Source organism: Pezoporus wallicus, unplaced genomic scaffold, assembly GCF_028554395.1.
Source record: "Pezoporus wallicus isolate ANWC-B61680 ecotype Strahan unplaced genomic scaffold, APGP_CSIRO_Pwel_v1 scaffold_7107, whole genome shotgun sequence".
Lineage (NCBI taxonomy): Eukaryota > Metazoa > Chordata > Aves > Psittaciformes > Psittacidae > Pezoporus > Pezoporus wallicus.
In genome coordinates, this window is record NW_026642114.1 from 2,328,683 (window position 1) to 2,354,304 (window position 25,622).

Sequence of the window (25,622 nt, forward strand, 5' to 3'; positions counted from 1 at the left end):
ACTGGAAAGCAGGCAGCAGGAGACTGGAAGAGATCCTAGTGCACTACACTGAAGAGAACTTGCCCATACCTGACTTGGGAAGGATGGGGATAGGAGGCACAGAAGGTACTGCCCTAGGAGAGCTTGTTGGGATTCTCTCTCTCCCCCCACCCCCTTCCCCCCCCTTTATTTTTACTTCCTGTGCTGGAACATTCACTAGAGTATTTGCTAACCTTCAGCTAACAGTCTTGCAGGAAGAGGTACTGCAGGACTCTGCATGGCCCCAGAGATGATCACAGAATCATAGAATGGCTTGGGTTAGAAGGGACCATTAGAAGACCCCTTCTAATGCAGAGCTTTTCACCTCATGGCTGCTTATTCCAAAGGAGTCCTGGTGAGCAGAAATCACCTCATTAAAAATCCAGATCTTAGGTCAAGTCAGGCCTTACAGTGCAGGGATCCTCTCAAAACAGATTAAAAACAGCACCATAAAAATGTGATTATGCCTGCCTTATTTAGCACCCCTAATGCAACTCAGGACAAGCAAATACTCAGAAGGAACCCTGCAATCCAGGATTTTATACTACAGGCTTTATCGCCTGGATGGGGAAATGCCATGCTTCCATCCTTTCAGGGTTTTTCAACTTTCCATACAGCAATTCATTCTGCACATCCATAGATGAACTCTGAAAGAAGGCAGGAGGAAGAGAAAAGTCTCTGCAGAGCGCAGTATTACACAGCAATGAATTAGATCACTAAAAAATAAGATCTGGAATAAAGGGTATAAGGGGAATCCTTTGCCCTCCTACCTTTAGTTCTCCCCTTCAAGCCCTGTCCCCAATCTCTTAAAAATATTGAGACTCCACAAGATAAAAGCAGAGCACCAGTCCCACACCTGGGGTGTATTAACTAAGATCTTATTTTAATTTCTAATATTTAGAAACAATAAAAATTTGGAGGGAAAGAATTTGAAAGAAATTCAGGGAAAGTGCTGATTTTCAAGCCCCTTTGATTCTGCCATTGGCTCAAAGTTGTTTCTGTTCATTCTTCTGTAAAATTATTTTCACTACGTAATCAGAAACACATTAAAATCTTTCAGTTACATGAATTCTCACCCTGTTACTAAGGCCAACCACTCCAAAATTACATAGCAGTAGGACAACAAAGCGCTTGTAAGAACAGCTCTCCAAACTAGCTATTTCAGCCTTTCAAAACTCAAAAGCATCTGTAATTCTGCAAGTTGTTGAACTGCTAATACACAGGAAAGAATCCTGTCCTGCTCCTGAGCAGACTGCACCTCAAAAATAGAGATGGAGGATACAAAAAATTAGTGTCACCACACAATGCTAGGAGACAAAAAAAGAAAAAACAACCCCAGAATATCCACCCCCCAAAATCCCCAAAACAAAACCTCCAAACAATTCTTAGAAAACTCAGCAATGCTGAAGTTGAAAGTTTCAGCTGAGAAAGCCTAGTTTAAAAAACAGCAGGTGCCTTTGGTTGTTTCACAACATGATGCTGGTGCTACAGGCCAGGTCAAAGGCTGTCCCTGCCCTTCCAGGAGTGGCACAGTGCTTTGGCTGTTTTGGGGTGTCCTGTTCCCAAGAGCTGTACGGGGACTGGCAGCAGCTCACGCAGCCCTCAGAAGTACAGAGCAGCTCTCGGTGGCTTCTTTGCCTTCCAGATGTCTGACATTCAGAACTGTGAGCATCACCTCTTACCTCTGAAGAACTCACTGCAAGGGGTTATTACAAAAACAATCTCCAATACAGCCAGATTAAACCCCTGCACTCTGTGGGAATAGATTTTGATGCCTGTTTACTTGCCCCATCTTACAAAAAGCTTAGAAAAGCTAGCCATGAACACCTGCCAACTCTACATGCATCTCTTGCTTCACAAAAGAAAGCCAGCCTACTAGGACGCAACCAAGAGATCAGCCTAGGTGCCTGGCAGAGCCAGGCCACAGGATGCACTTTCAAAAGCTGTCTTTTGAAAGAAGACCATTTAAAGCTAGGTGTGTTCTGCTGACACAGAACAGAACACATCTTTTTAAACACATCTTTCCTTACCAGCAAGACTCTTGCAAACAACCTGGACATTTGACCCCATTCCTGGATATACATGACTGGAATAAATGCCACTGATAACTATTAGTGAAGGAATAACTGAAACAGCGGTAGCAAAACACTCTGAACAGTCAGGCCAATAAATGTCGGACCGAAAGAAAGAGAGAGACTTAAACAATCCATCAATGTTGCTTTATTAAAATCTTTATTCACACAATGTCGCTTTATGTGGAATCTGACCCTGGGGGATACAAGTAGAAAGTCACGATTGCATTCTGTTTTCTTATTAGCAACCTCCATTTCTGCAGCTGCTCCCAGGGGCAATCCTCTGACAGCTCCAAGAGGGGTGTCTGTTTTGAGCATCTTGCTCCAGCCGCCACAGCAAATAAATTACCTTCTTAATAAATTAGTATTTTTTCAGTTGAAGTTTGTTTGGCATGACACACTCCAGTTCATTAGCTGCTGGAAGAGGAGCAGGCTTCCGCGTCTCCTCCAGCCTGACTGCTGACTTCGTAAGGAGGAGATAAATAGCAGATGGCTGATGATGCTCTCTTTTTAATTAGTTCTTGATTTCTGTGCTTCAAGCGCTCCTATATTACTAATATCCACAACACAATCGTTTTGTAACATCTGGAGCCAGCAGATGACAGTGTGCACAGTGAACAAGAATTAGAAGGTGTCATGAAAACCTCATCAACAGAGCATAGCACCTGCCTCACAAATGACACTTTTTCAGAGATTCAAGCAGACCCTTTTCACATGTGGATGCTGCTTCTTATTTCTCAGGGTTCTGTATTTGAACAAATCACTGCCAAAATGCCAGAGATTATCACAAGGCTAAAATCAGATCTTCCTGATTCTGGGTAAGAGAGGAATTTATTCTTTTTTCCTGCTTCAGAACACCATTCTCCAGTGGTGTTTACAGGGGCCAGAAGCATCAATATGACAAAAAAAAAGAAAAAAAGCAAAAAAGCAACCATTTCTTGCTTCCTCCTACTGATGATGCCGGACTTCACGCCCTTTGTTCAAGTAAACCAACACACTGCTTTAAATCTTTGACATTCATACTGGGGATAAACTTATCCCCAGGTTCCATCTAACAGCAATAGCTTCAGCTTAGAGCCCTGTGAAGAAACAATACGTAAGTCCTGAACACCAATTTAATTTCATAAAGACAGAAAGACTTTTTTTGGAATCCATTATTAAATCAAATGTAAACGATCAAGAGTGATCACACAGAAATCAAAACATCGAATTTTGGTAGATCTTTTCCAAAATATTAAGTGCTCATGATTAAGCTCAAAGAGAAGAACATACTTTTAATAATGCTACAAGCCATTACCATGTGCTTCACCATCTACTCTTTATGTAAATCAACTTAAATTTCCTGGGAAAGACTTTATGCCAAAATGCCTCAGTATGAACCTGTTCTGCTTTAGAATAAAAGCATTCACTAACCACCTCACTGCTGCCCACAGTCCTTCCCACAAATGTCTCACTCAACCACTGAAATCTAATGGGCAGTGAAGTGACAGGCCAGCTAAGCCAGCGAGGGCCCAGGACAATCTCTGCATGGCTCCTGCCCACACTCACCATCAGCTAGGCATGCTCACTTCTGCCCTAAGGAAAACTGCAAGGCACAATCCACACTGGTAGGTCCTCACTGAAGGACCATGGCTTCCAAAGCACGTTATGTTATTAAGTACAACAATAAACAGGCACTAGCTTAACACCAGTGTCCTAAAAGCTGTCTGTGCATTACAGTCCTGACTGGTAACACAAATAACTCCAGATCCCATCCCGGCTCTCAGGTGCGTGTGCGATATGGCCAAGTCCAGAACAGTTCTAGAAGAAAATAAAATTCAGTTTAACAATTGCATTCTACTTTCAAGATACTCTGCTCATGCAATGACAGAAAGACTCCAACAAAATAAAACTGCATTTAAAAAATAAACTCACTTATACTTCTTTGATCAGGTACAGCAGCAGGTGCAAGAACAGAAACAGCTCTTTATCTGCCCCAGAAACTACCACAGAGTTAGAAAGGTTTTGACAGGCAAATCAAGGAAAAATTCTTAAACTGACATTTTGCTGCTCTTGCTCCCAAGTCCAATAATACATAATCACTTTGGGAAGTGAGCTCTTTCCTTACTTCTAAGGACCACACTGTCTAAACTGAAAACTGATGCAAAGCTGTTAAATTTGGGAGTGTAATGATAAAACTGATTCCCTTCTGGAGAGACAGATTCAGACCTACCACATGTGTGACAGGTTTTGCACCCACAAGCTTATCCACAGTGCAAGCTGACACAGTGCTGAAAGATGACAGCACTAGCACTAGATGAGAGCTACAAGTCTGCCCCAAAAGCCAAATTACACTAGCTCTCTCTCCCTATCTAGGGCAGAGTCATTAGGAGCGAGGACCTGGGGGTGACTACCCCAGTCAGAACATTGCAGTAGTAGTTGCAGGAAGGCAGAAAACTTTCTGGAAGTGCTCACAGCTTCAGAGCTTAGCCACAAGCCAGACCAGCTAAACAGTGAGACTGAAAAACTGCTGGTGTTCCACACAACAGCAGCACTGAGCTGTGGTTATAACATCAAGCAGGAGGAAGCTCTCTCCATATGAAGACCATGGCTCATGGTTCTCTCCACTCTTCAGGGCCTTGCCCATGGCTGTTGGTTACTGGGGAAGTTTAGCAGTACACCTCTCCTTCTCCAGTACAACACACACAGACTCCCCACATTAAATAGGGCCTACAGTAAAAGCAGCATGACCTCACTAAATAGAACCTGCTTCCGAGGACAGAATCCGTCATCCTTCTTTGCTACAATATAATGAAAATTTGGTTAATATGGGCACAGGACTGCAATGATATTTTCTCTACCCAGACCTTGCCAGATTCCATAAAAATGGAGAACAGTGACAGGACACATGAAAACTTACTATAACCCCTTAATTACCAAGTGCTGTATAACCACCCTGTCCTCCCCTCTATCTCCATCCCTGTGGATAAATCTTTGATAGGACTTCAGCAAAAGCACCGAAGCATTATCACATGAGGCAAACCTCTTTCTCAGCCTTTTACCAAGGAAAAGACAACTGAGCAGCAGAGATCCCCTCTCCCACCCCTGATGGCATTCAGAAGAACATCCCATCCCCAGTGGCGGGGTGGCACAACTCTTCAGTCTAATAATTTATTCACCACTTCCTCTTTCTCTAAAGAAGCAGTAAAATGCCTAACCAGCTCACAGCTGATTACGTACAACCCTGAATCAGACAAAAACTCGCAAGAGTATATGTGGGGAAGAGAAGGGCAGAGGATCGTACTGTTCATCTCCATTTGTTCCCTCTAGATTCGGTCTACAAATTAGTGTCTGTATTCCACACACTTCCACCAACATCAAGCGCCACTTTTAGCCAGTGCAATGCCCACTGCCGGCAATGGACACACACCACAATGACCGACATGCCATTACAAGTACTGAGCTATCCAAGGCTCCAACTTCCCACCTCTCACTGCTGTCAGCCCAAGGTAAAAGCTAGTGTCACCTCTGTTTCTCTGTCTAGGAAGCTTTCCTGTTCATTTCAGTCCATCTTGGCCGCAGCCTTTCTGAACTGATTGTGCTGTTTTTCTATCACTTTTCCGTTTGTTTGTAAAAAAAGGAGTTTCATCTGTGTTCCACTACAATTACAAATGAGACAGAGTCATCCTGTCTTCCACCAGCACAACATCTGGCCCAAACTGGTCTGTGCACTGCTTCACTGTAGCCAGAATGCTGAGAAGCCGCTGGTCTAGGGCATCCAGATGAGGGTCAGAAAGCACTGGTGAGATGGGGTCATGCGACATAGCAGTTTTTAAGGCAGACTTCAATGCTCCATTTTTCAGGTAATTAAGTCTGTTCCAGGTAGAAACCCGGATGCTGCAAAAGACAGAAACGAACATGTCATTATACCACTGTCAGATGAAGCCCCATCAACAATACCAAAGCAAATCTCTTGAAGGAGCCTGTCACACCAAGAGCGGAGCCTCTCTAACAAAATGGTTTTGGATGGGAGGGTCCAGATATAACTGCATTAGAGGCAATATCTAACTGGAACTTGAAAACTGAAGGTGAAGAAGAAAAAAAACTAATTTGAATTAATTCTTACGTCATATAAACCCACTTGCAGCTGCTAGCAAGGAAGTTCTTCAGTCCTGAGGCCTCCCAGACACAGTTTGAAAAGGAAAGAAAATTAGTAGTCTGGCTGCTAATTCAAACACAAAACTCATGTCACCTCAGGAGGAGTATCACTGAGCAGCAATTAATCATGAAGAACAAAAGTCAGTTGACTGAACCTCCAAGAAAGTAAACACAGCAGTGATCTTTCCGCTCCATTTGCCACTGAAGTCGTTCATATTAGCCCACATAAACTGAGTTGTTCTGTGAAGTTTCTTAGAATTCTCTCTCAAATTTTTGTGGTTTAGCACCATTGTTCTAAATTCTTGGCTATTAATGGACTCTATAGAAACCAGCAATATAACCATGCGCTGTAATAAACCGATAGTTAAAACAATTGTGCATCTTAATTTTTATATGGCATTTTGCCTGGTATCAGAAAGAAAGGATATCTGAAAAGCAGGAACTGTGAATTTATGTATTACATAGACAAACTCCTTTTCTGGTTGCATTTGGGAGAACCTAGATGAGAAAGATTCCAAAAGATCCTCATAAAGTGGGAAATTACATATGCATTTAGAATTACTGTAGGAAAACTAAATAATTTGAAAATCATTTAGTTTAACTGTTCTCCATATGGTTTCTAAAAGAATCTTGCAGAACATAGGCCAGATGTACTGCAGCATGCATAGAGCTTTGCTCAGAGCAAGCAAGGGGTGAGAGCTCAGGCTATCCGCAGAATTCCCAGGTTTCACAGGTCCTGAGGAATTCAGGAGACAGAACCTTCCAAGGATAGGCTCAAGGAACTCAACTAAATGCTTAATTTGGAAGGCTTAACAGAGTTAATGTTATCTTGAGGTAGCAGAAGCAGAAAACAGGTCAGTATTTTTCTTCCTGGAACTTTTAATAGAATGGTTTGGGTTGGAAGGGACCTCAGAGACCATCTAGTTCCAAACTTTCTGCCACAGGCAGGGACAACTTCCATTAGACCAGGTTGCTCAAAAGTTGCTCTAAGCCCTGTCCAACCTGGCCTTGAACACCTCCAGGGATGGGGCATTCACAGGTTCTCAGGCAACCTGTTCCAGTGCCTCACTACCCTCACAGTAAAGAATTTCTTCGTAACGTACTAACCTAAATCTACCTTCTTCCAGTTTAAAGCCATTGCCCCTTGTCCTATTACTACATGCCCTTGTAAAAAGCACCTCTCCAGCTTTCCTGTAGGCCTCTTTTAGGTATTCAAAGGCCGCTATAAGGTCTCCCCCCCTGCCCCAAGCCTTCTCTTCTCCAGACTAAACAAGCCCAACTTTCTTAGCCTGTCTTCACAGGAGACGTGCTCCAGCCACCTGATCATCTATTCATTAATGACAAGTAGCAGTGGCCTGGTGAGAGAGTGGACACAGAAAACAGAAATCAACAAGTCACAGCTTCTAAAACTAAAACAAAACCACACCTCAGAGGGCCAAAGCAGAAACAAAATCCTAAAAAACCCTACAAATGTCACATTGAAAGGAGCACCCTGAGCAGTGCTGCCATCTTGTTTAGAAAGAACATTTGGCAATGAAGGTTGTTAAATTGCCAGATACGGTTAGTTGTTAGCTTCTGTCAGGGAGGACTCAAATTGTGATGTGAACTTTTATTCGGCAGGATCTGGATGGAGACAACTGCAGATGCAAAGTACCTGTCATCCTGACTAAGGACAGATTTGAACCGGTGACCTGGAGGCAAGACTACTTCCTACAGTTTACCATCTGATTTACTACCCTAATGAAAATGTATTTCTCAGCTTCTTGAGCAGTGACAATACATCAAACAAATATAGTAAAGCAAACATTTTCAAGTTGCCAGAAGGCTTCAAACTTAATTACATTGCAAATCTAAGGACAGCAATTGCATAAATAAAGTGAGCAGCATCCCTGCATTTCACTTACATGCAGCACTGATAAAGAGGAGCCAAGATGCTTCTTTCATCCAGGGCAGGATTTCCAAAGCTGAAAAGCAAAATTAAAATCAAGTGAACCAGTTGAACTCCTAATGCTGTTCTCAACATCAAGAGATTGGTAAGGAATTAGAAAAAAAAAAAATCAATACTAGGCAATTCCATACTCCAACAGATCAAATCATTTAAATTAAAATATAAACAGGCTATGACCAGTTACAGGTATAACTCTCATCAGTGTCAGCTAATGTACCAGGTAAACAGAAGCAACACTAGTGTACCTCCTTCTTTATCAGACCAAGGCACCTTAGAAACAAACTTCAGAGGAGTGAAGCAAGGGAAAGGAATAATTGGTATTCTGGACATAGAGAGCAGAAGCATTGCGTGTTTGACGCAGCTAAACAGGGAATGAATGAAATAGCAGCCACGTGCTGTTTTAGATGGCCAAGCTCAGATCAACGGTTCAACTAACAAGGTAACCAACTTTAATCTTTCACAATCATACTTTCCAAGGGAGGCCTGCCAAGAGGCTTTCATAATATTTTAGCTTCATGTAAGAAATGCTTTCTTCATTTTTTAATAGTTTCACTCTCCTGGTAATACCATTTTCAACAAAGAACTTTGCCCTCAATAAAGATAACTCACTCTAGGAACCTGGCATTACTCAGCTCAAATAATTTTGTTATTAGGAGCTTTAAAACTGGAATAAGCTCCCTGCAGCACCAAGAACATATCTGGACAATGCTTAGTCATATGATTTAGTTTTAGGGAGCTGTGACTAGATGATTCTCATGGGTCCCTTGCAACTTGAAATCTTCCATGATTCCATGAAAAACCTGTGCCCCTATCGCTTATCTCAAAGGAGCTGAAAGAATTTTACTTAAGCTTTTAAGAAAACAATTTATTCCTGGGCCTGCAAAGCCCCACCGGAAAAGTTTTCATAATGTTACAAGCATGTACCATAATGAAAGGACATGACCTTCCACTACCATATTCACTTCCAGTGACTAATACATTAACTTCCTCCTAGCACACTGCCAGAGCATTACAGAAAGACCATTTTTCCAAATTCAACTAAAGCAGTCTGAAAGCAGCAATAATTCAACAGTCCCAAGGTAGAATACATCCTGCTGACACAGCCAAAGGAGTGTGACTGAACAGGCTGATGCATAAAGACAAAATATGCAAGTCAGCCACTGCAGACAAATTTAAAAAAAAAAAAAAAAGAAGGAAGCAATCTACTACACGAAAGGCAAATGGAGAATAGAATGGTAACTAAGCCTTCTAAGGATCTGTCTAGACCAGAGGTCTCAATTGCTGTGTACATTTCATACAAGCAGTATGCAAAGCCACTATAGAGCACAGCACAGGTACTGCCAGAGCTAACCATCAGAATCTGGTCCATCCACAGAAGGGGAAACTCACTGCCACTGCAAATGGTACTGCCCATCAGAAGAAAAAACAGGGAGTCTCTGGACTAAATTGTAAGAAAATGTAATATGTTACCTCTGTTTTTAAAGGTAAATTAAACAAATTATGATTTAAACAAGGTTGTATCTTCAATAGGATTTTTAAATTATACTATACCAGCCACACACAAAAACTATAGCAAAGACAGAACTCGCATTTAAACACATACACACAGTAAAGTTAGGCCTCAAGAAGAACTTCTCATCAGTTCTATCTTCAATTTACACATTTAACCTTTTAAAGCCAGAGTCCAGAAAGCAGGGAATTCCAATTTATTCAGAAACACATTTTGAAAGATTCGCTTTTACTCTGGAACTTACTAACAGTCACTGTTGAATAATAAACCATAAGTCTTTAATCTTTCATTAATTAAAAGCATAAAAGAGAGGGGCTTTTCTGGGGATAGGAAGAGAGACACAAGCAAACTTTTGAAAGTGGCTTGGGGAAAAAAAGTCATACTGTGCTAACCTGGGAGTTTCTGTTGTTTGAGTAAGACTTTGCCAAAAGCAGTCATAGTATCTAGGGCACAGAGCAAGCAACGCAGCCTTGAAGGACTCTACTATAGGATGAGTAATTTCTGATAAGAAGGAAATCTTTGGATTTTTAGCACAAACGGTATTAATGAAAAAAGTTGTGGAAGAAAACAGAGAGATACAGAGCAGATAAATGTTCACCCTTGTGTTCACCACTGCCTGGCCACCAGCATTTCCTTTACCCTCACCTTTTGGCATTATCCAAGAGGATGAGCATGCTGGCTCCTTCATCATCCTGAAAACTCTCATAGTGATGCCTGTCAGCATTCCCAATCAAATAGTCAAAGATAGCAGTGTCAATGATATCAAGGAGACGAGGGCCCGAGTCATATGGTGAAGTCTTCTTCACAGCATCACAATAGCTTTCATCATACTCCCACCTGCAGGCCATGAAGAGAAAACAAATCAAACCTTCTAAGAATACTCCATCGTTGCACAGCAATGGTATTTATAGCTGCCGCTTTATTCACATATGAATGCAGTTAAGGCTATATAAAGAAGAAAGAACTAGACAAAAGTGGTTTAATAGAAGAATAAATTCTTTATTAAAGCTCTAGCATATGGAGCAAGCTATAATTTCAGTGCAAGGCTACACATATTCTTCCTACAGAAAACAAGGTTGGAGTTTGCTTCATCAATTCAGCAGTGGTTGGACTGCCTCACAGCAAGATTACTGTCATGACTTGTCTCCGTTAACTTCTAAGGATTTCAAATCCTGCATCTGATTCTACTGCCTTGATCTGCTTCCATGACTCTTGCTTTCCAGCAGTCCTTTTCATTTTTATTTTCAAATACAAATAAGCTCATCTTGGTTACTAATAACCACCTCCTATGTATTCATTCTAGCTCATCAGTTGCCACTTTCTCCCCTACTTTCTTTCAACAGTATCTCACCTTCTTCTCCACTGGCAAGATTTCAAGCTTCCCTCTTCTCTCCTCTCCTTCTACATGTAACCTAGAAATGTAGTTCCATTCTCATTACATGGATGTCATGTCTCAATTCTCCAGAGCTAGGATTTGAAATTTTCTCATGTTATTCTTTACAGTTTTCAAGGCTGAAAGGACTGAAACTATCCTTCACAAAATAGCAGTTAAGTTGGAAATGCCTTAAACCATCTGTGACTTAGAAAAGAGGAAACACAAGCTGGAGAGACTTGTTGACATGCTCAAAATTGCAGAGGCACATAAAAGCAGGGAGAAGGTAAGAATTTGCCTACTAGAATTGCCACATACCCCACCTCATCTTCTAGAGGTCTGGAGCCTAAGCTCCCAATATCCCATCTTTCCTCTAGTTATTCAAATCAGAGTGGGCAAAAATTTATCTTCTCAGTGTTTTTTTTTCAACACGTCACATATGCTCCGCAATCTCTGTCTCTAGTTCCCTCTTTCTTCTGCATCAAGGTCCAGCAACTTACAGCACAAATCCACAAGGCAAAAGTCGGAGAACATAATCCTCTTTGTACTGATACGTTTCTTTTATGCTACATTTCTCTCTCCCTCAAGTGTTTCCATTTCCCTCATTTTACTTCAGATCAGTACTTAATCTCCCTGCAACAATTTTTCAGATACATTATGGTCTCTCTTCTCATTTTCTATTCAGTTGCTCAAGACAGACCTTTCTCCGACATTTATTTCTGATCATTTCTATTGTATTATCATAGGACTTCGAAGGTCAGGGATTTTATCTATTACACTCCATTAAAAATTATGTACACTAATGTGACTATATGAATTATGTTCAAAAGGTCAACTCAGGACAGAGTAGAAGCAGCTAGATCAGGAAAAAAAATTCCTACAGAGTTCTTTCTCCATAATCACCAGACACAGCAAAAGGAGTGCACGACATCTAGAACATTTAATTCTCCTGATGCTCTTAAAGTGAAAAGCGCAACATGACAAGGTGCAAAACAACAGAACCATGCAATCCCGGTTGAATGAAGTAAGAACAAGTAAGTTTAAAATACAATAAATCGAAAATCAGTGTAGGTATCAGGGTAAACTCCTGTGTAGGCAGGCAGTTTATGACAAAAAAGTCTTTCAGAAAAGAAACGCCTCCAAGAAATTAAATCCATTCATTACTGCAATTTACCGTTTTCCATATACAGCTGATTTAGACCTGTTGGAAAGGAGATAACATCTGCTGCTTAAAAATCAAACTGTATATTTAATACTCTAAAACAATTCAATTAAGCATTTGGATGAGATTCTTTCTCAGAACAATCACGTCATTGGAAATCAATGAGTATTTTATATCAAGGACTAAAAATCTCTTTCTAGTGTCTTGTCAAGGACTTGGAAAAATTTATGAAGTTCAAAACCATTTGCTCTGGTCATGGAAAAAACATCTCCAACACAACTACTCAGACGTGTTACATCTATTGTACAAAATTGCTAGATCCCATGTTTGCCTTTCTCTAAAAGCATTTCTTTAGATGCTGAGCATAGTCATCAAATACACCAAAGTATTCAAAGCAAAGAACTTTCTGTTGCCTACCTACTTTAGATAAACTAGCTCCACAACTCTTAAAACAAACTACAAGGACCATGAAATCAGGTCTGGCAGAAAACAGCAAAATGCCACCATATTTTAATGGGCCAGAAGGAGGCACAGTATCAAAAGAAGGTCTAGTGGCAAAAGAGGAGTCTTGGTTTGCCCAAAATCAAGAGTTTCAGAGCTTGGAATGACTGCATAGTGGAGTTCTGTTCCAGTAAAGAAGTAGGAAAAGGATAGCACTTAGTAGCACAGAAAACAATTGAGATTTCTTTCTTACTCAGTTTGATTTAAATCCCCTCCTAGACTTCTAGACTTCTCTCTTTATCAAGAAAGCTGTTGGCAAAACTCTAGGTTTTGAGAACACTTGCTCCTTAATTAGCCACTGTATCGCATGGGTAGTTCTAATACAAATTATCATGCATAAAGAATAACCCTTTCACATTCTCATACCTGGCAAGTTTGCCTTCACGGTAAGTCCTGCCCCATGGGTGCCGATGTTTCTGAAGAGGCCAGACATCTGGAAGCCACAGGGTCACTGACCCCTCCATGATGTCACCATCTGCACAAGCTGGTTCTGTTTCCCGACAATAGTAGCACTTCCCATAGAAGCAAGTGTTATTACCTTAAGCAAACAAACAAAAAAAGAGATATTAAAAGAGCAGAGCTTAATCCAAAGGATGCCAACTGAAAATCAGGTGCATATTGTTGCAGCACAGCCTTCCCTGCAAAAGGATTTCACTGCACTTGACCTCATGTTTCCTACCTCTGAGAGGGAGAAGTGAAATAAAGTTATCTATTCATTCAAAGCAACATCAAAGACTAATATTCAAAGGAGAGAGTAACTACTTTCTAATGTTTCTATCACACTCAGAGTTAGTACAACACTGTGCTATAAACAAGTTTTTGTGATCCCTCCCTAATCCTTAGAACCTTGACTTTGCAACCTTAGCACTTGGTTTTTTTTTAAATTTCATACTTCATGTGTCAGATTTCCCACTTTTTGAAAAAGTTGGCAAAAAAGAAGTAAGTGAAAGAACACTAAGCAGAACTCAAATGGATTTGCAGCCCTGAGACCTGGTACCCATCTCAGTTACTTGAGCTGACTTGGATGGGGAAACACAAGCAAGCGGTCATTCTTACAGGAATGCAGTTCTGTGAAAGTTTCATGAGTGTCTTCTGACAAGGAGGGGCACAATGAAACCCTGCACTTTTTAATTTGTTATGGCCTGTGTTGCCTGTAGTGGAAAGAAATCTATGTAGCCTAGATTAACATTTTTAACTTAATCTTTTCTACTTCACCCTTCCTTTGCCAAGTTATTTCACGCTCACAGATGTTCTTCCAAGACATTCTTCATCTGCGTCTCACTTCCTTATGATTCTACCTATTCCCCATCCTTTTTTCCTTCAGTTTTACATTCAGTATCCCTCCCCAAACCCTGAAAGACGTGTTTTTCACTTTCCATCCTTACACATCACATCCTTACACATCCCCTGGCCAGCCAGCACTCCTTTGCAGTCGTTCATCCAGACCCAGCTCTTGTGCTCCCACTACCCCAGTCAGACAACCTAAGGACATCAGAGAGGTGATCATTAACAGCACAGAGCTTGCAGCAGACCAGATCTCTCATTTGTATGGAAAGTCCTGCAAGTTTCTCTTCCTATCCATGGCCTGCAGCAGGTCTAGCAAGAGACAGAATTCTTTGAGATTCTAGTTGCAACTCTAGCAAATCTGCACTGGGTACGCATGAATTATGTTTTCTTCAAAACCTCGGAAACTTGGTCAAATTTGGGTTGACAAGAGACCAACCTTCTCCCCAGACCCACCCATTTCTTTGGTTCATGCTCTGCAGAGCGGTTCCAAGGAATCTGAGGAAAGGCAATGAAAATTCCTGCAACCTACTTTTCAAGTCAGCGTTTCTGCTATAAAACTGCTTAGTTATCTTGGCTGAAATTAGAATAAGTAGTCTGCCTGAGGCAGACACCCAATGTGAATGCAAAGAGTTTGGCAAGGCAGACCTACTCTGATCTGAAAGTTACATCTTATAACTGAAAGTGTTAGGCAAACAGTAGGTGAGACTGCCAATAGTGCTCATAATAGAAATACACACAGGCACACATATTTACCAGCTCTAATGAACAAGCATCTCTAGAGTCTCCTTATTAGAAAAAAAGCCAAAGACAGTAATAATTGGATATTGTATGAAAGCCTGAAGGAGTTAAGACTGCAGCCTAAGTAATTTCTTGGTGTTTAATGACCACCTGGTAGGAGTTCACATTAATAATTCCCATTAAGTGCCCTTCACAGCATTATTACTGTAAACAACATACAGAAGTTCTGACACATTTAGTTATGAATGCTCCGCACACTCTGATGTAGCACAAACAACATCTAATACCAACCAACACATCAGCTCTATAAATTATCCCAAATCACCACTGTGCTCACGTTAAATTCATTTTTCTTCTTTCCAGGTCCAATCGCAAACTTTTCTAACCACCCCTGATGGCAGAAAGAAAATTCTTACTTGAAACAAATCACATCTGTAACACCAGCATGAGGGAACATAGAAAAGTTACAGAGGAAAAGTTACTTGGAGAAAATCAAGTCCTCCTCCCCGCCAAATGGGGTTATACAAGTGTTACGATCTCTCTCGGCACAGAAAGAGACTTACCAGCTTTCTGTACCATAGTTAAGTGTTCTATAACTGTGTCAGATTCCCATGGCTCACTTTCTCCACTAAACACGTTGGGGTTTTTTTACTGGCTTGCACATTTCATGGAATCCACTTACCCACAGTCATGAAGGTACCCAGAAGCTGCTCTGTGGCTACTGGTTTGATCTCTGTACGTAAGTTCACAAACCTGCCAACCACCAGCGGAGCTCGTCGAAAACCCAGAATTCTGATTTGTGATGAAAAAACATGACATGAGAATTTGCAACATAGGCAGCAGTCCTAAATTAAAACAAACCCACAGCCTCTGTGCCATCATCTGAAAACTGAGATAACTGAGAACAAAGAATAAAGTTGGAGCCCTGCAGCAACCTCTTCTTCAAGGCAAATTAAGGAAACTCATTTTTCTTAAGTGCCTAAATGTTAAACTTGCTTTACAGGCCATCAGTGACACTCCTTTATTATAACATTTGCAGCAGAGCAACACAGGATGTGCCATGCTCCAACTCTCAGAAGTCAGACCTCATAGCAGAAATATCCATCATCTGTCTTGTGTACAGGCTAAAGCAGTAACCATATGGCCTTTAGGCCACCTGGAAAAATCATTTATAATTTGTGGGGATTACTCTCTATTAAAATGTTATGTTTAAGCCCAATTCAATTATACTTGAAAGTAAACAATCAAGGAGTTATTTTGTTTGGCACAAGAGGGAGACCGGAAGAGAGAATGGTAAAACAAAACTGAATGCCTGAGAAGTGTCTGGAAAAAAAAAAATAAAAATGAGGTGGTAAGAATAATCAGAAAGCCTGGATCACAAGATCCAGGTTCCACTCCTGTGTCTGCCATGGCCTTTGCTCTGTGACCAAAAATGACTTGGGGATTTGTAATGGAATTTTAAAAGCGCTTAAAGGAAGAGTACAAGCAATAGTACAATGTCAGTCCCAACTTTCTTACTGTACTTTCGGTAGCGCATTTGGTAGTCTTTGCTGTTCAGAAAAAGAGACTGAAAAAGGACTGTCTCTTCTGAAAAAGGGACAATCTACATTCCACAGAGATACTTTAACAGCTGCACAGTATTTCTGGTTTTAGATATTCAGTGAATAAGTCCCCTTCCATAAGTATAAAATACCTCTAAGAAAGGGAAACACAGCATGTCTGCCTGAACAAATCATGTTTGCGTAAAGACAGAATTCATAGCCAATACAGAGAATAACGTACAGCTTAAGAAAATGCAAGTGTTCCAAGTAAATAAACACAGAGCTTAAATCTGGAAAACCTGTCCCTGTTTTTCATACCATAGCTGAAAGGCCACTATCTGGGGTAATACAGGCTCCCCATTAAGGGCAAACAAGCAATATGATTCAGATCCTTCTTGAAACAATGGAACTGTCACCATGAAAAACAAAGGTACGTGGACAGGTAGCTTCTGCTAGGTATTCTTTAAGAATATAGAGGTGCACATCCACAAAGAGGAGAAAGGCCAGAGGAACAAGCACAAAACCACAACCAAACAGGGAGAAAGAGCGAAGAAAGAGGGGTCCGGATACTGGAAAGAGGCTTTGAATTTTTGCTTTACAATGTTGTATCACTGCTTTTGCAGGGAAACTAAATTCTGTATGTTTCTTGAAAGCACAAATGAACACACATCTGACCACATCATCTCTTCTTGGTCCTGAAATACCCTGATTTTGGTCCACCACCTCAAGATTGCAACAGCAGCAATGGGTATTACACAACTAGTTATCACCAAACCTTCCTAGATTTACTAATTTCCATTGTCTATGGAATAAGTTCCACAGATGAATAAGGACTAACAAACTTATCATTTACCACCTATGAATTCAGTCAGTCATAAGTCTCTAATTTATGAACTGAGAAATTTCAGTTTAAGTTCAACCATTCTATTTTTCATTATATTTGTCCCTCCTTATTCTTTTTTCCCAAGATTTGAAGTCTCTTCACCTAAGAATTTCTCACATGTGTGAAGATAATTAAATCCTCTCCCAAGTGCCAACATAGTCCTTTTATAACGAGGAGATGAAGACTGTGCTCATTTATTCTAGGTGAAACTGCACCTTTAACAGAATATCATAACTATTGATATTCAGTGTTTGGTATGTTCTGTCCCACTCTTTGTGCATCCTGTAACTGTTTTTCTTCTTGTAATTGCACATCTAGTTCAGGTCCACAAAGCCATCTGGGCACCCCTGAATACAATATATGAATAGCTGGGTTTCCTCTAGAATGCACTAACTCATGTTTATTCTAGACTAAATTGTTAGTCTAGATATTAGACTTAACTTTTTAGTGTACCGAATGTTAACTTAGCACATACATTCAGCATTTCAGACTCCTCCACAGGATTTGGCTAAGCTCTTTCTTCCATATAATATTATGTATCAGTGGTTTCAGTGCTCATTCTCCTTTCTAAGATTTTGTGGAAAATTTGAACTTTAAAATCTTGCAGAGATGTTTGAAATGAATTTTTATTTTTGGCTTCACTGTGGCATATTGACAGGTTAGAAGTAGCTCACACCTGAGCTGTATTCTCTAAGGAACCCCTCTTCCCCCCAACTCTGACAAAGCATTTACCAGAGACCATAAAACCAGGTAACCCAATAATTACATACCTGTCCAAGTGAAAAGCTGCCACTTCTGCATTGTGTCTGTCATAGCCAGCATACGGTTCTCCTTCCACTACATAATCCCTGGCATATCTGTAATCAAAATAAGTCAAAGTGATTCATGCAAGATTTCCATCAATTTTGCTGTTCAGAGTAACGAGACAGTGCTATGTTAAACAGACTCTGAGTTGCTTTCAAAATTATTGCAAATGGGTGATGGAAAAGTATTAATGAGATTAAATAGCATACAGACTGTTGAAGTAGTAAATAAGGGGGAAAAGGTCAGCAACGTACAGTGGTCTCAAGACCTTAGGAAGCAGTGCCCATTCAAACGAATGGGTTTTAATTCAACCATATGCCAAATCACATCTAAGAAGAAAGAACAGACCCAGCTACAGAACAGGGGACTATTAATAATGGAAAGCAGCAATTCCACAAATGATTTGGGGTTAGAATGGATTGCAGATTAACATGAAAACACAACATGATCTTGTGGAAGAAATGCCAAATGCAGTCTTCAATAGCTAGAAGATCAGCAAGCGTGAACCTGAGAACAATACTGGATATTAAAAAGACCCTCTATTCTAGTGGAGAAAAGACATAATGAACAGCAAGAAACCGAAATTAGACACTCATTACAACAACAACAGTATTATTTTGGTGAAGTGGCGGGCTTCCGGGCTTCCGTCCCTTCCCCCCCCTTTTTTTTTCTTTTAATAAATGTTACTTAAATGGTCAAGGCAAACACAAATTCTAAGATACATTACATGAATCAGGTGTAGATACTACTTAACCAGTATGCTTCCAGGTGAGCCTAAAATACCACAATCAATACCAAGCAAATGGGGGAAATTCAATAAATTTTCAAATAAGGTAAACCCAGATTAGATTACTTATTTTCTCATTTCCATTAACATATCAAATTGTGTAAACTGGATTATTTCCAACAGACTCGAGGTTCAAGCAGCAGCAGCAAGTGTAAGAGAAGCCACAGTGATGTTTTAACCCTTCCAAGAGAATATCTGGGGCAAGACAACATTCCATTTCATCAGTTTGAACAAATGCTTTGCCTTCTGTGCAAGGCAACTCAAAAGACAATTAACCAGTTCAGGATGGTATGCAGATTTTTGGGGAGGAAGATCTGACAGAATCCTGCCAAACTGGAACTTACACCAAACAAGCATATTATTTCACAGACACCACTGGCATGTGATGGTAGAAACTATTAAATCATTAGTAACTTTGTCTGGATTTCAAGGAATTTTGAAATGAGACAGCTAACCCTCAGAACATGTCCTCGAAGTCTGGTCTTTTGTATGTACTTACAGCAGGCTTTTGAAAACATGGTCACATTTTGAATGCTGCCAAGCTAAAAGTTATTGGTAAAACACAACCAAATTCTTGCTCCCATGCATAGTAGGCATCTAGTCCTTTCTAGAGAAAAGGTAACAAGAGAATTCATTCTTCCACAACCAGTAAGTTTTCTCAAAATGGTTTTTAGTACTAACTTTGCATACCTTTCAGGTCAAAAGCTAGTTAAATAGACTATCTTGCAATGACAGAACAAGACTCTACCTACAAACCTATTCGGCAGTCACAAACAGAACACGGGTCTACCAGTACGGCAAGGGCCATACTGCCTAGCACTCCTATAAACTGTCTAGCGCTCCTATAAACATTCCCAGCTGCACATGTCCCTGATGGAGCATAGTCACTGAGTTTGCCTGCACAGACATTCTGTTATGGGAATGTAATTTAATGCCTGGTGAAACACTTTACAGCACCCACTTATATAGAAATGCCATGTCCTGTTACTGCATTTATTGGATGAGCTGCCTGTCATACCACCAAGACTTCTGAGTGAAAGGTTCATACTGTTGAAATGCTGCCTAGCCCCACAGTGAAGCTCCAGCCAGACCAGTAGTTGACCAACAGGACTTGAATTCAAGAAGTGGAGGACAGATTTCTTTTTTTCCCATTCTCTATTTATTAACATGAAAGAAAAACTTTGTGGTTGCTCAACCCAATATGCTTTGGAGGGAAATGTACTCATTCCATGATAACACCACTTTACATTTGCAGTGTGATCCCATAAAACGCACCTGCCTTTTTCACATCATTTTCTTCTCCTTTTCCCTGAAGGCAAACAATTCAAAAAGCCCGACAGATGTGCACAAGACTCTATAAATGTTCAATCATGTAAAATTTCTCTGCAGATAAATGTAAACAGAAGCCATACCAAGGGAGTATCACTACCCACCCATTCTTACATTGCACCTCCAGTATTCACTATCAGCAGACAGGAAATTCAGGAGCTTTCACTCTGACCTACAACACCGTTTTTACAGTCTTCATGCAGCCACAGATCTACTTTTAGGACCAGTATCAACTTTCAGTCCTTCCCTGTTCTTGAACTGCATTCTCTCATGGTAGTTTGACATGATCCCTATGCAGAAAGAATAGGCAAGACTTGTCTCAACGCTGCCAGAACCTCCACTTCCAGAATCAGAAAGATACTGCTTAGAAACATCAGGTTTAACCAACATTGCCCCAGGACTGAACACGGGGATTATCCTTTTAACCCAACGACAGGCTGTTTCAAGCATCAAAGCTATACAGGCTGAGAGACAGCTGGCACAGCAACCTAATGTTACTAGAGCACCAGCAAGGCTCTATACCATCTGTCTCACAAACAACAGGATAGCCTTTCCATTTACATGTAAGTTTGTAACTTAAACATTAATGCAATATCATGGAGATAAAACATATACATGAATCAGTTATTAACTGAAGGAAATATTTACCTCTTGGGTTTGAAGACAACCTTCTGTCCTCCTTCAAGGATTAGCAAAGCTTTCAGTTGGGTCCCTTTGTATCCCACATCAGCTTTTATTATTTTCTTGGTTGTCATGGCATGCATAACAGCCCCAAGCTCAGGTGTGTCTTCAGGATACACCTCCCGGGGCACCACCCACTGGGCTGCAATCTCCCAAGGGGACTGCAACGTATGGTCAAGTCGGGGGTCCAGTTCTACATGGAGGCTTGCCATCATACGGTGAAAGGCGCGCTGGTCTTCCCGGTTGGCAGCTGAGGTGTCCAAGTTGTCAATGAGGAAAACTTTTGTGAAAATGAAGATGACAAGGAGGATGGCCAGCAGCACAACTCGCTGCTTTAGCTTCATGGTGACCCTTCTCCCCTGACCCTTTCTTCCAAGTGTTACAGGAAGTCTATTGGAGATCAGGGTGAGGAAGGGATGTTAGTTAATGAATTTCATTCATAACTTGCATTGTGAAAGAGGTATCACCACTGAAGCATCTTCTGGTACTCCTAAAAATAAACAAAACCCACAAAATAACAGAACTGTATTACTGCAGATCCCAGCAAACTCAAAATCAAGTTTGTGCTTGGAACATAATTCCACATTTATGTATGTTTGTATCCTAAAGCTCAAACATTTCTGTTAAAACAGATGGGGTTTCTGTCCTCCTGTAGCTCTTCAGCAACCTGCACAAAGGGAGAAATTGCCCTACAGCATTATCTACACAGCTGAAATCATAACAGCTGCAACTACCATGGGCAAGACTTTTGCAGAGAATTGTTACACAAACAATTTTCCATTAGTAAGAGACCTGTGACCAGTTTCATGACCTGTGGCCTCCTAAAGATTTGTCCCTCAAGAGAAACCTCCCAGGTAGATTTTCTGACATCTGACAACCAGTGAGAACAGATGCACAGCCTAATTTCCTAAAGGTACAAGACATAAGGACAGAATAAACTAAATTTGTTTACTGCCTTTCATTTGCTGCCACTATAAATTACTCAGCTTTTGGCCTTGGCCAGTAGAGTGTTACCACGTTAAGGACCATATAACACACAATCAATTTTGTTTCAAATTATGAAGACGAAGACAGAAATTATCTTCATAGTATTAGCTGAATGTAGTCAAAACCCAAATGGAAACAGATACTAAAGCACATCCCTGAGGAACACTCTGAGGCATTTCTCTTTGCACAAGCTATGCTAATCACAAAACCCATAAATGGCACCCTGAGCTGTGTCAGGACTAGTATAGAAAAGCCTTCTCATAAGATTTAGTAATGAGCGTATAAACCAGTCATTGTTAATCATGCCACTGGAAAAACAAGCTGCACAGACTAAGTTAATTTACCAGCAGCAACCAGAGGACACCAGGCTATGACTGGCCAGCCAAACACAGGTCACAGCCATCTTCGGTGTCTGTGCGAACACTGAGTGCTGCTTGCAGAGGTCACAGGGGTACAACAGTTGAGAGGCCTGAGCATACTGTTGAGGTACATATTCACTGAAGATTAAGGTTGTGGCACACAACAGATAACAGTAAGGCACATCCTTTGAGCAAGTCTGAGTGCAGAATCAGTTTTAGTACAGTGTAAGAGTTCAAGTATAAAAGCAAGTGCAAGACCACAAATAACTCTGCAGCACCTTAAGTAAATTTACATTAGGTCTACAGCAGACCCACCCTACCTCCCAGCTAGGTGACTCTCCCACCCTCCTGTGTGACACTGTTAGCATTCAAACAACCCAGCTTCAAGGTAGGTCATGATCCAGGTTACCAACCCACCTGAACATTAACCACCTTCTTTGGGTTGTGTGTGAATTACCCTGTTAGTTTTTGAGCCTGTGCAAGTTTGTCATCTGACTACAAAACACTGCTAATGGTGCAAATCAGAGACAAGGGAGGGCAGCACAGCACTTCTCGCAGAAGTGATGACCATCAAGGGTCTACAAAGCCTAGCTAGCTATAGAGCAGTGTCATTCAAAGAATGACCCTGCCCTCCATGTACTTCCCACCTTCATGCAATGAACTCCATGAAAGACCCGATCAGTGTTAAAGCTCAAACATTTTTAATTATTAATTTCTGGCTTCAGCCTTCCTTCTCTCAAATCTGGTTTCCAACATAGTTTCATAAGCATCTGAGGAGGGTACACCAAGAGGCCAAGAACAAGTGTTTCTCCTGGCAGCAGCACTAGTGATTATACATGCAGGTAAAACTATGTCCCAGGCCAGCCTGACAAAGAATAAGCAGCTGAACCACTCAGAAACAGTCACAATGAGCCCCACCAAAAGGGACAAGGAAATCTGGTAACAAACGGTCAGATCTTCCTATTTTCAAAATCACTCTTTTCAACACAGCAACCAAGCTGAGCATCACTCAACTTAGATGCAGAAGCATGGCTTTTAGCTCACTTTACACCCCAAATTTTTCTGCTGTGATTGTCCTGCCTCAGGTGAAAGCTCTGTTCAGTTTGGCCTTTCCCAAGTTACACATTTTGCCTCTTAAATACTTCCTGTAAAACCTATCCACTAAAACAGAAAAGAAAGTGAAAGTTTCCTAATGAAAATGAGTCAAAACTGAATTGTGAACAAGTGGCTTAATGTTAATAGAAACCACTTGCAGCAACATAAAAACCTCATGAAGGGTAGAGTGTAGAGCAAAGACCAAAAGAAAGCTGCCAAGTTTCAGGAATGCTTCAAACTAGTACTGTATTCCCCTGTTAACTGTGTAATACTGATTTTAATCTACTGGAAAATGCATGCTTGTGCTAATAATGAAAGATAACGAATCACAAGTTTATATGGAAATTAAAACATATTATTGTTCCCAGTTCTGTTTTGCTCATCTCAGTTCAGCTTGTATACCTCAAGCAGCATGTCAGTCTGCATTTTACACACTACAAGGATGAGACTGAAAAGCACAGATAAGGAAAATGCACTTGACCTGAAAGCCCTTACTCTTGGGAGCACAAACACACCCAGAAAGAGAGCCCTATATACTACTATTACTATTCTTAAATTTAAAAAAGCAAGCAAAAGAGATCAGGCTGTAATTGTACCCTCTCATTGCAACATAATTTCACCTCTTTAAAACTTGCAATTCTAAATCATTTTGAACATTGCTGTTATCTGGATCTGCTTTCATTCATTTTTAAAATCCATTAGAGTTGATAACAAGTTACACAGAACACAGATCATTTCAGAACAGCTACTCCTCATTATGAGATACGTATGCACATGCACATACATATTAAGAAAGCCTCACAGCCCAGCATTGGCCAACTGAAGCACAGGACAGAAATGTTTCATACCTTTGGAGCTCAAGCTGGGCACTCACTTTCCTAGACTTATTTTCAGGAATGCTGAGTTTCTTTAGGGGTATTCTTCTTGGGGGGTGGGCAGGAGAATATAACTACAGCCACCACTTAAATTAAAGGCCATTTACTTAGCTTATCATTTGTGACAGCTTTGAAACTAATGGTGGCTGAAATACTACAATGACATAGATAAAATTACAGGAAAAATATATTTAAACATTTGCTGGCGAGTGGGCTCTGACTTTTTACTGACATCTGACAAAATGAGTCATCAGCTGTTTTCCTCCAACAAACAACAAAACACCCCTGAGGTTGCTATGCAATTGATTTCACAGGCTACCTGCAAAGCCTGCATATTATTCCATGGGTGCTGACACTACACTCACTGCTGTACAAGATAACACAAATTAATCCCTTCATGAAGTTTACCCCAGAGAGCAAGAGCTTAGGCTTTCTTGTTTTAAATTCAAGATGGCAAGAGTGACAGCGTTGAGGTGATGTAAGAAAATTGTAAAGAATTTGGGAAGAAAGTAATTTGAAGAAAAGGACAAGACTTCAGAAAATACCTGGATAGGAAAAGAGGATTATGAAAGCTCAGGAAGCCTGAAGCTGGTCCTGGAATGAGGACAGACACGGGAAAGGTGGCCACAGAAACAAATTAAATAATAACAAAATCCCAAAATCTTAAAAAGGACAAATAGCATGAGCAGAACTCTGGAACAAAGGAGAAAAGGGTCTAGGACAACAACAAAAGTAAGCCCAAGGATAATCTTTAAAGAAGACCCAAAAAGGAAATAGTTCTAGAAACTGGCACGCTGACAGGGTAAGGCAAGGGTCTTCATGCTTGACGAAGAGGCAGAGGAACAGAGTAGCTGCTTACTCCTACCTAAGAGTCATGGGAATACAGGATGCACAAAATTACTGTAGATGCTCTTTGAACCAGGAAGCATTAGAGAAGGAAGAGCTGAGATGAAGTTTTCCAAAGTCAAGTGTCTGACTAGAGCTGATGTGATACAATGACAGAGCAATCCCTGTGTACCTACAGTCCCAGAACTACACACATTCCCTCCTGCTGTTGGGCAGCAGCTGCTGATCTCTTACCAAGGTCATGTAATTCTGAAAGTGTTGGTTTCGGTTTTTTGTTTGGTTGTGGTTTTTCCCCTCCTCTTTTCCATTTTTTAACTTTTATTTTTCCTGAGCTTCTGTTTAGCATTATTCTCTAGCTGAGTGGAAGACATCACTAAATGGAAGACATAATCCAAAGAGTTTTATTGCTTTACAACCCAAACTCAACATTCATGTTACAGAAGAAAAACCTCACTTCCCTCTCTACCATTTTACCACACTCCTGATCAACCTGGAAAAGAAAACAGTGAGAAATAAACAACCATCCCAGCTTTTTAATAGTGCAGTCATCTGGCAGGTTTGCATAATAAATGCTTCTTGTTTTTTCACTATCTCTTTGGGGTATTTCCTGATCAATTTTGTTCTTGTTACAACCAGGTTTGTATTCTCAGCAAGTCATAGAGTCAATATCCAAATAGTAGCATCTTCTAA

The 25,622-nt window shown here is 40.7% G+C and overlaps 1 protein-coding gene across 2 annotated transcripts; it reads right to left on the reverse strand.

Moving 5' to 3' along the window:
- Nucleotides 1-2,233: 2,233 nt before the first annotated feature.
- Nucleotides 2,234-22,635, reverse strand: FAM20B (FAM20B glycosaminoglycan xylosylkinase). 2 transcript variants are annotated; one of them, XM_057427284.1, is made up of 8 exons: nt 22,102-22,635; nt 20,738-21,260; nt 17,940-18,026; nt 15,428-15,537; nt 13,087-13,258; nt 10,331-10,522; nt 8,132-8,191; nt 2,234-5,966 (listed from the first exon to the last, which is right to left on the reverse strand). In XM_057427284.1, exons 2-8 carry the CDS (start codon nt 21,112-21,114, stop codon nt 5,735-5,737), a joined length of 1,230 nt encoding a protein of 409 aa, XP_057283267.1. In that variant the 5' UTR covers nt 21,115-21,260; nt 22,102-22,635; the 3' UTR covers nt 2,234-5,734. The 2 variants fall into 2 exon arrangements, with proteins under 2 accessions (XP_057283267.1, XP_057283266.1); XM_057427283.1 differs by lacking the exon at nt 22,102-22,635 and having other exon boundaries at nt 20,738-21,394.
- Between the last annotated feature and the right edge of the window lie 2,987 nt (nt 22,636-25,622).

Coding starts and splice junctions, on each gene's coding strand:
- FAM20B (XM_057427284.1), bottom strand. CDS start 21,114: ATGAAGCTAAAGCAGCGAGTTGTGCTGCTGGCCATCCTCCTTGTCATC. Junction 18,027..20,737: donor GTTGTCTTCAAACCCAAGAG/GTAAATATTTCC, acceptor TTTTGATTACAG/ATATGCCAGGGATTATGTAG. Junction 13,259..15,427: donor GGGTACCTTCATGACTGTGG/GTAAGTGGATTC, acceptor TGTTTGCTTAAG/GTAATAACACTTGCTTCTAT.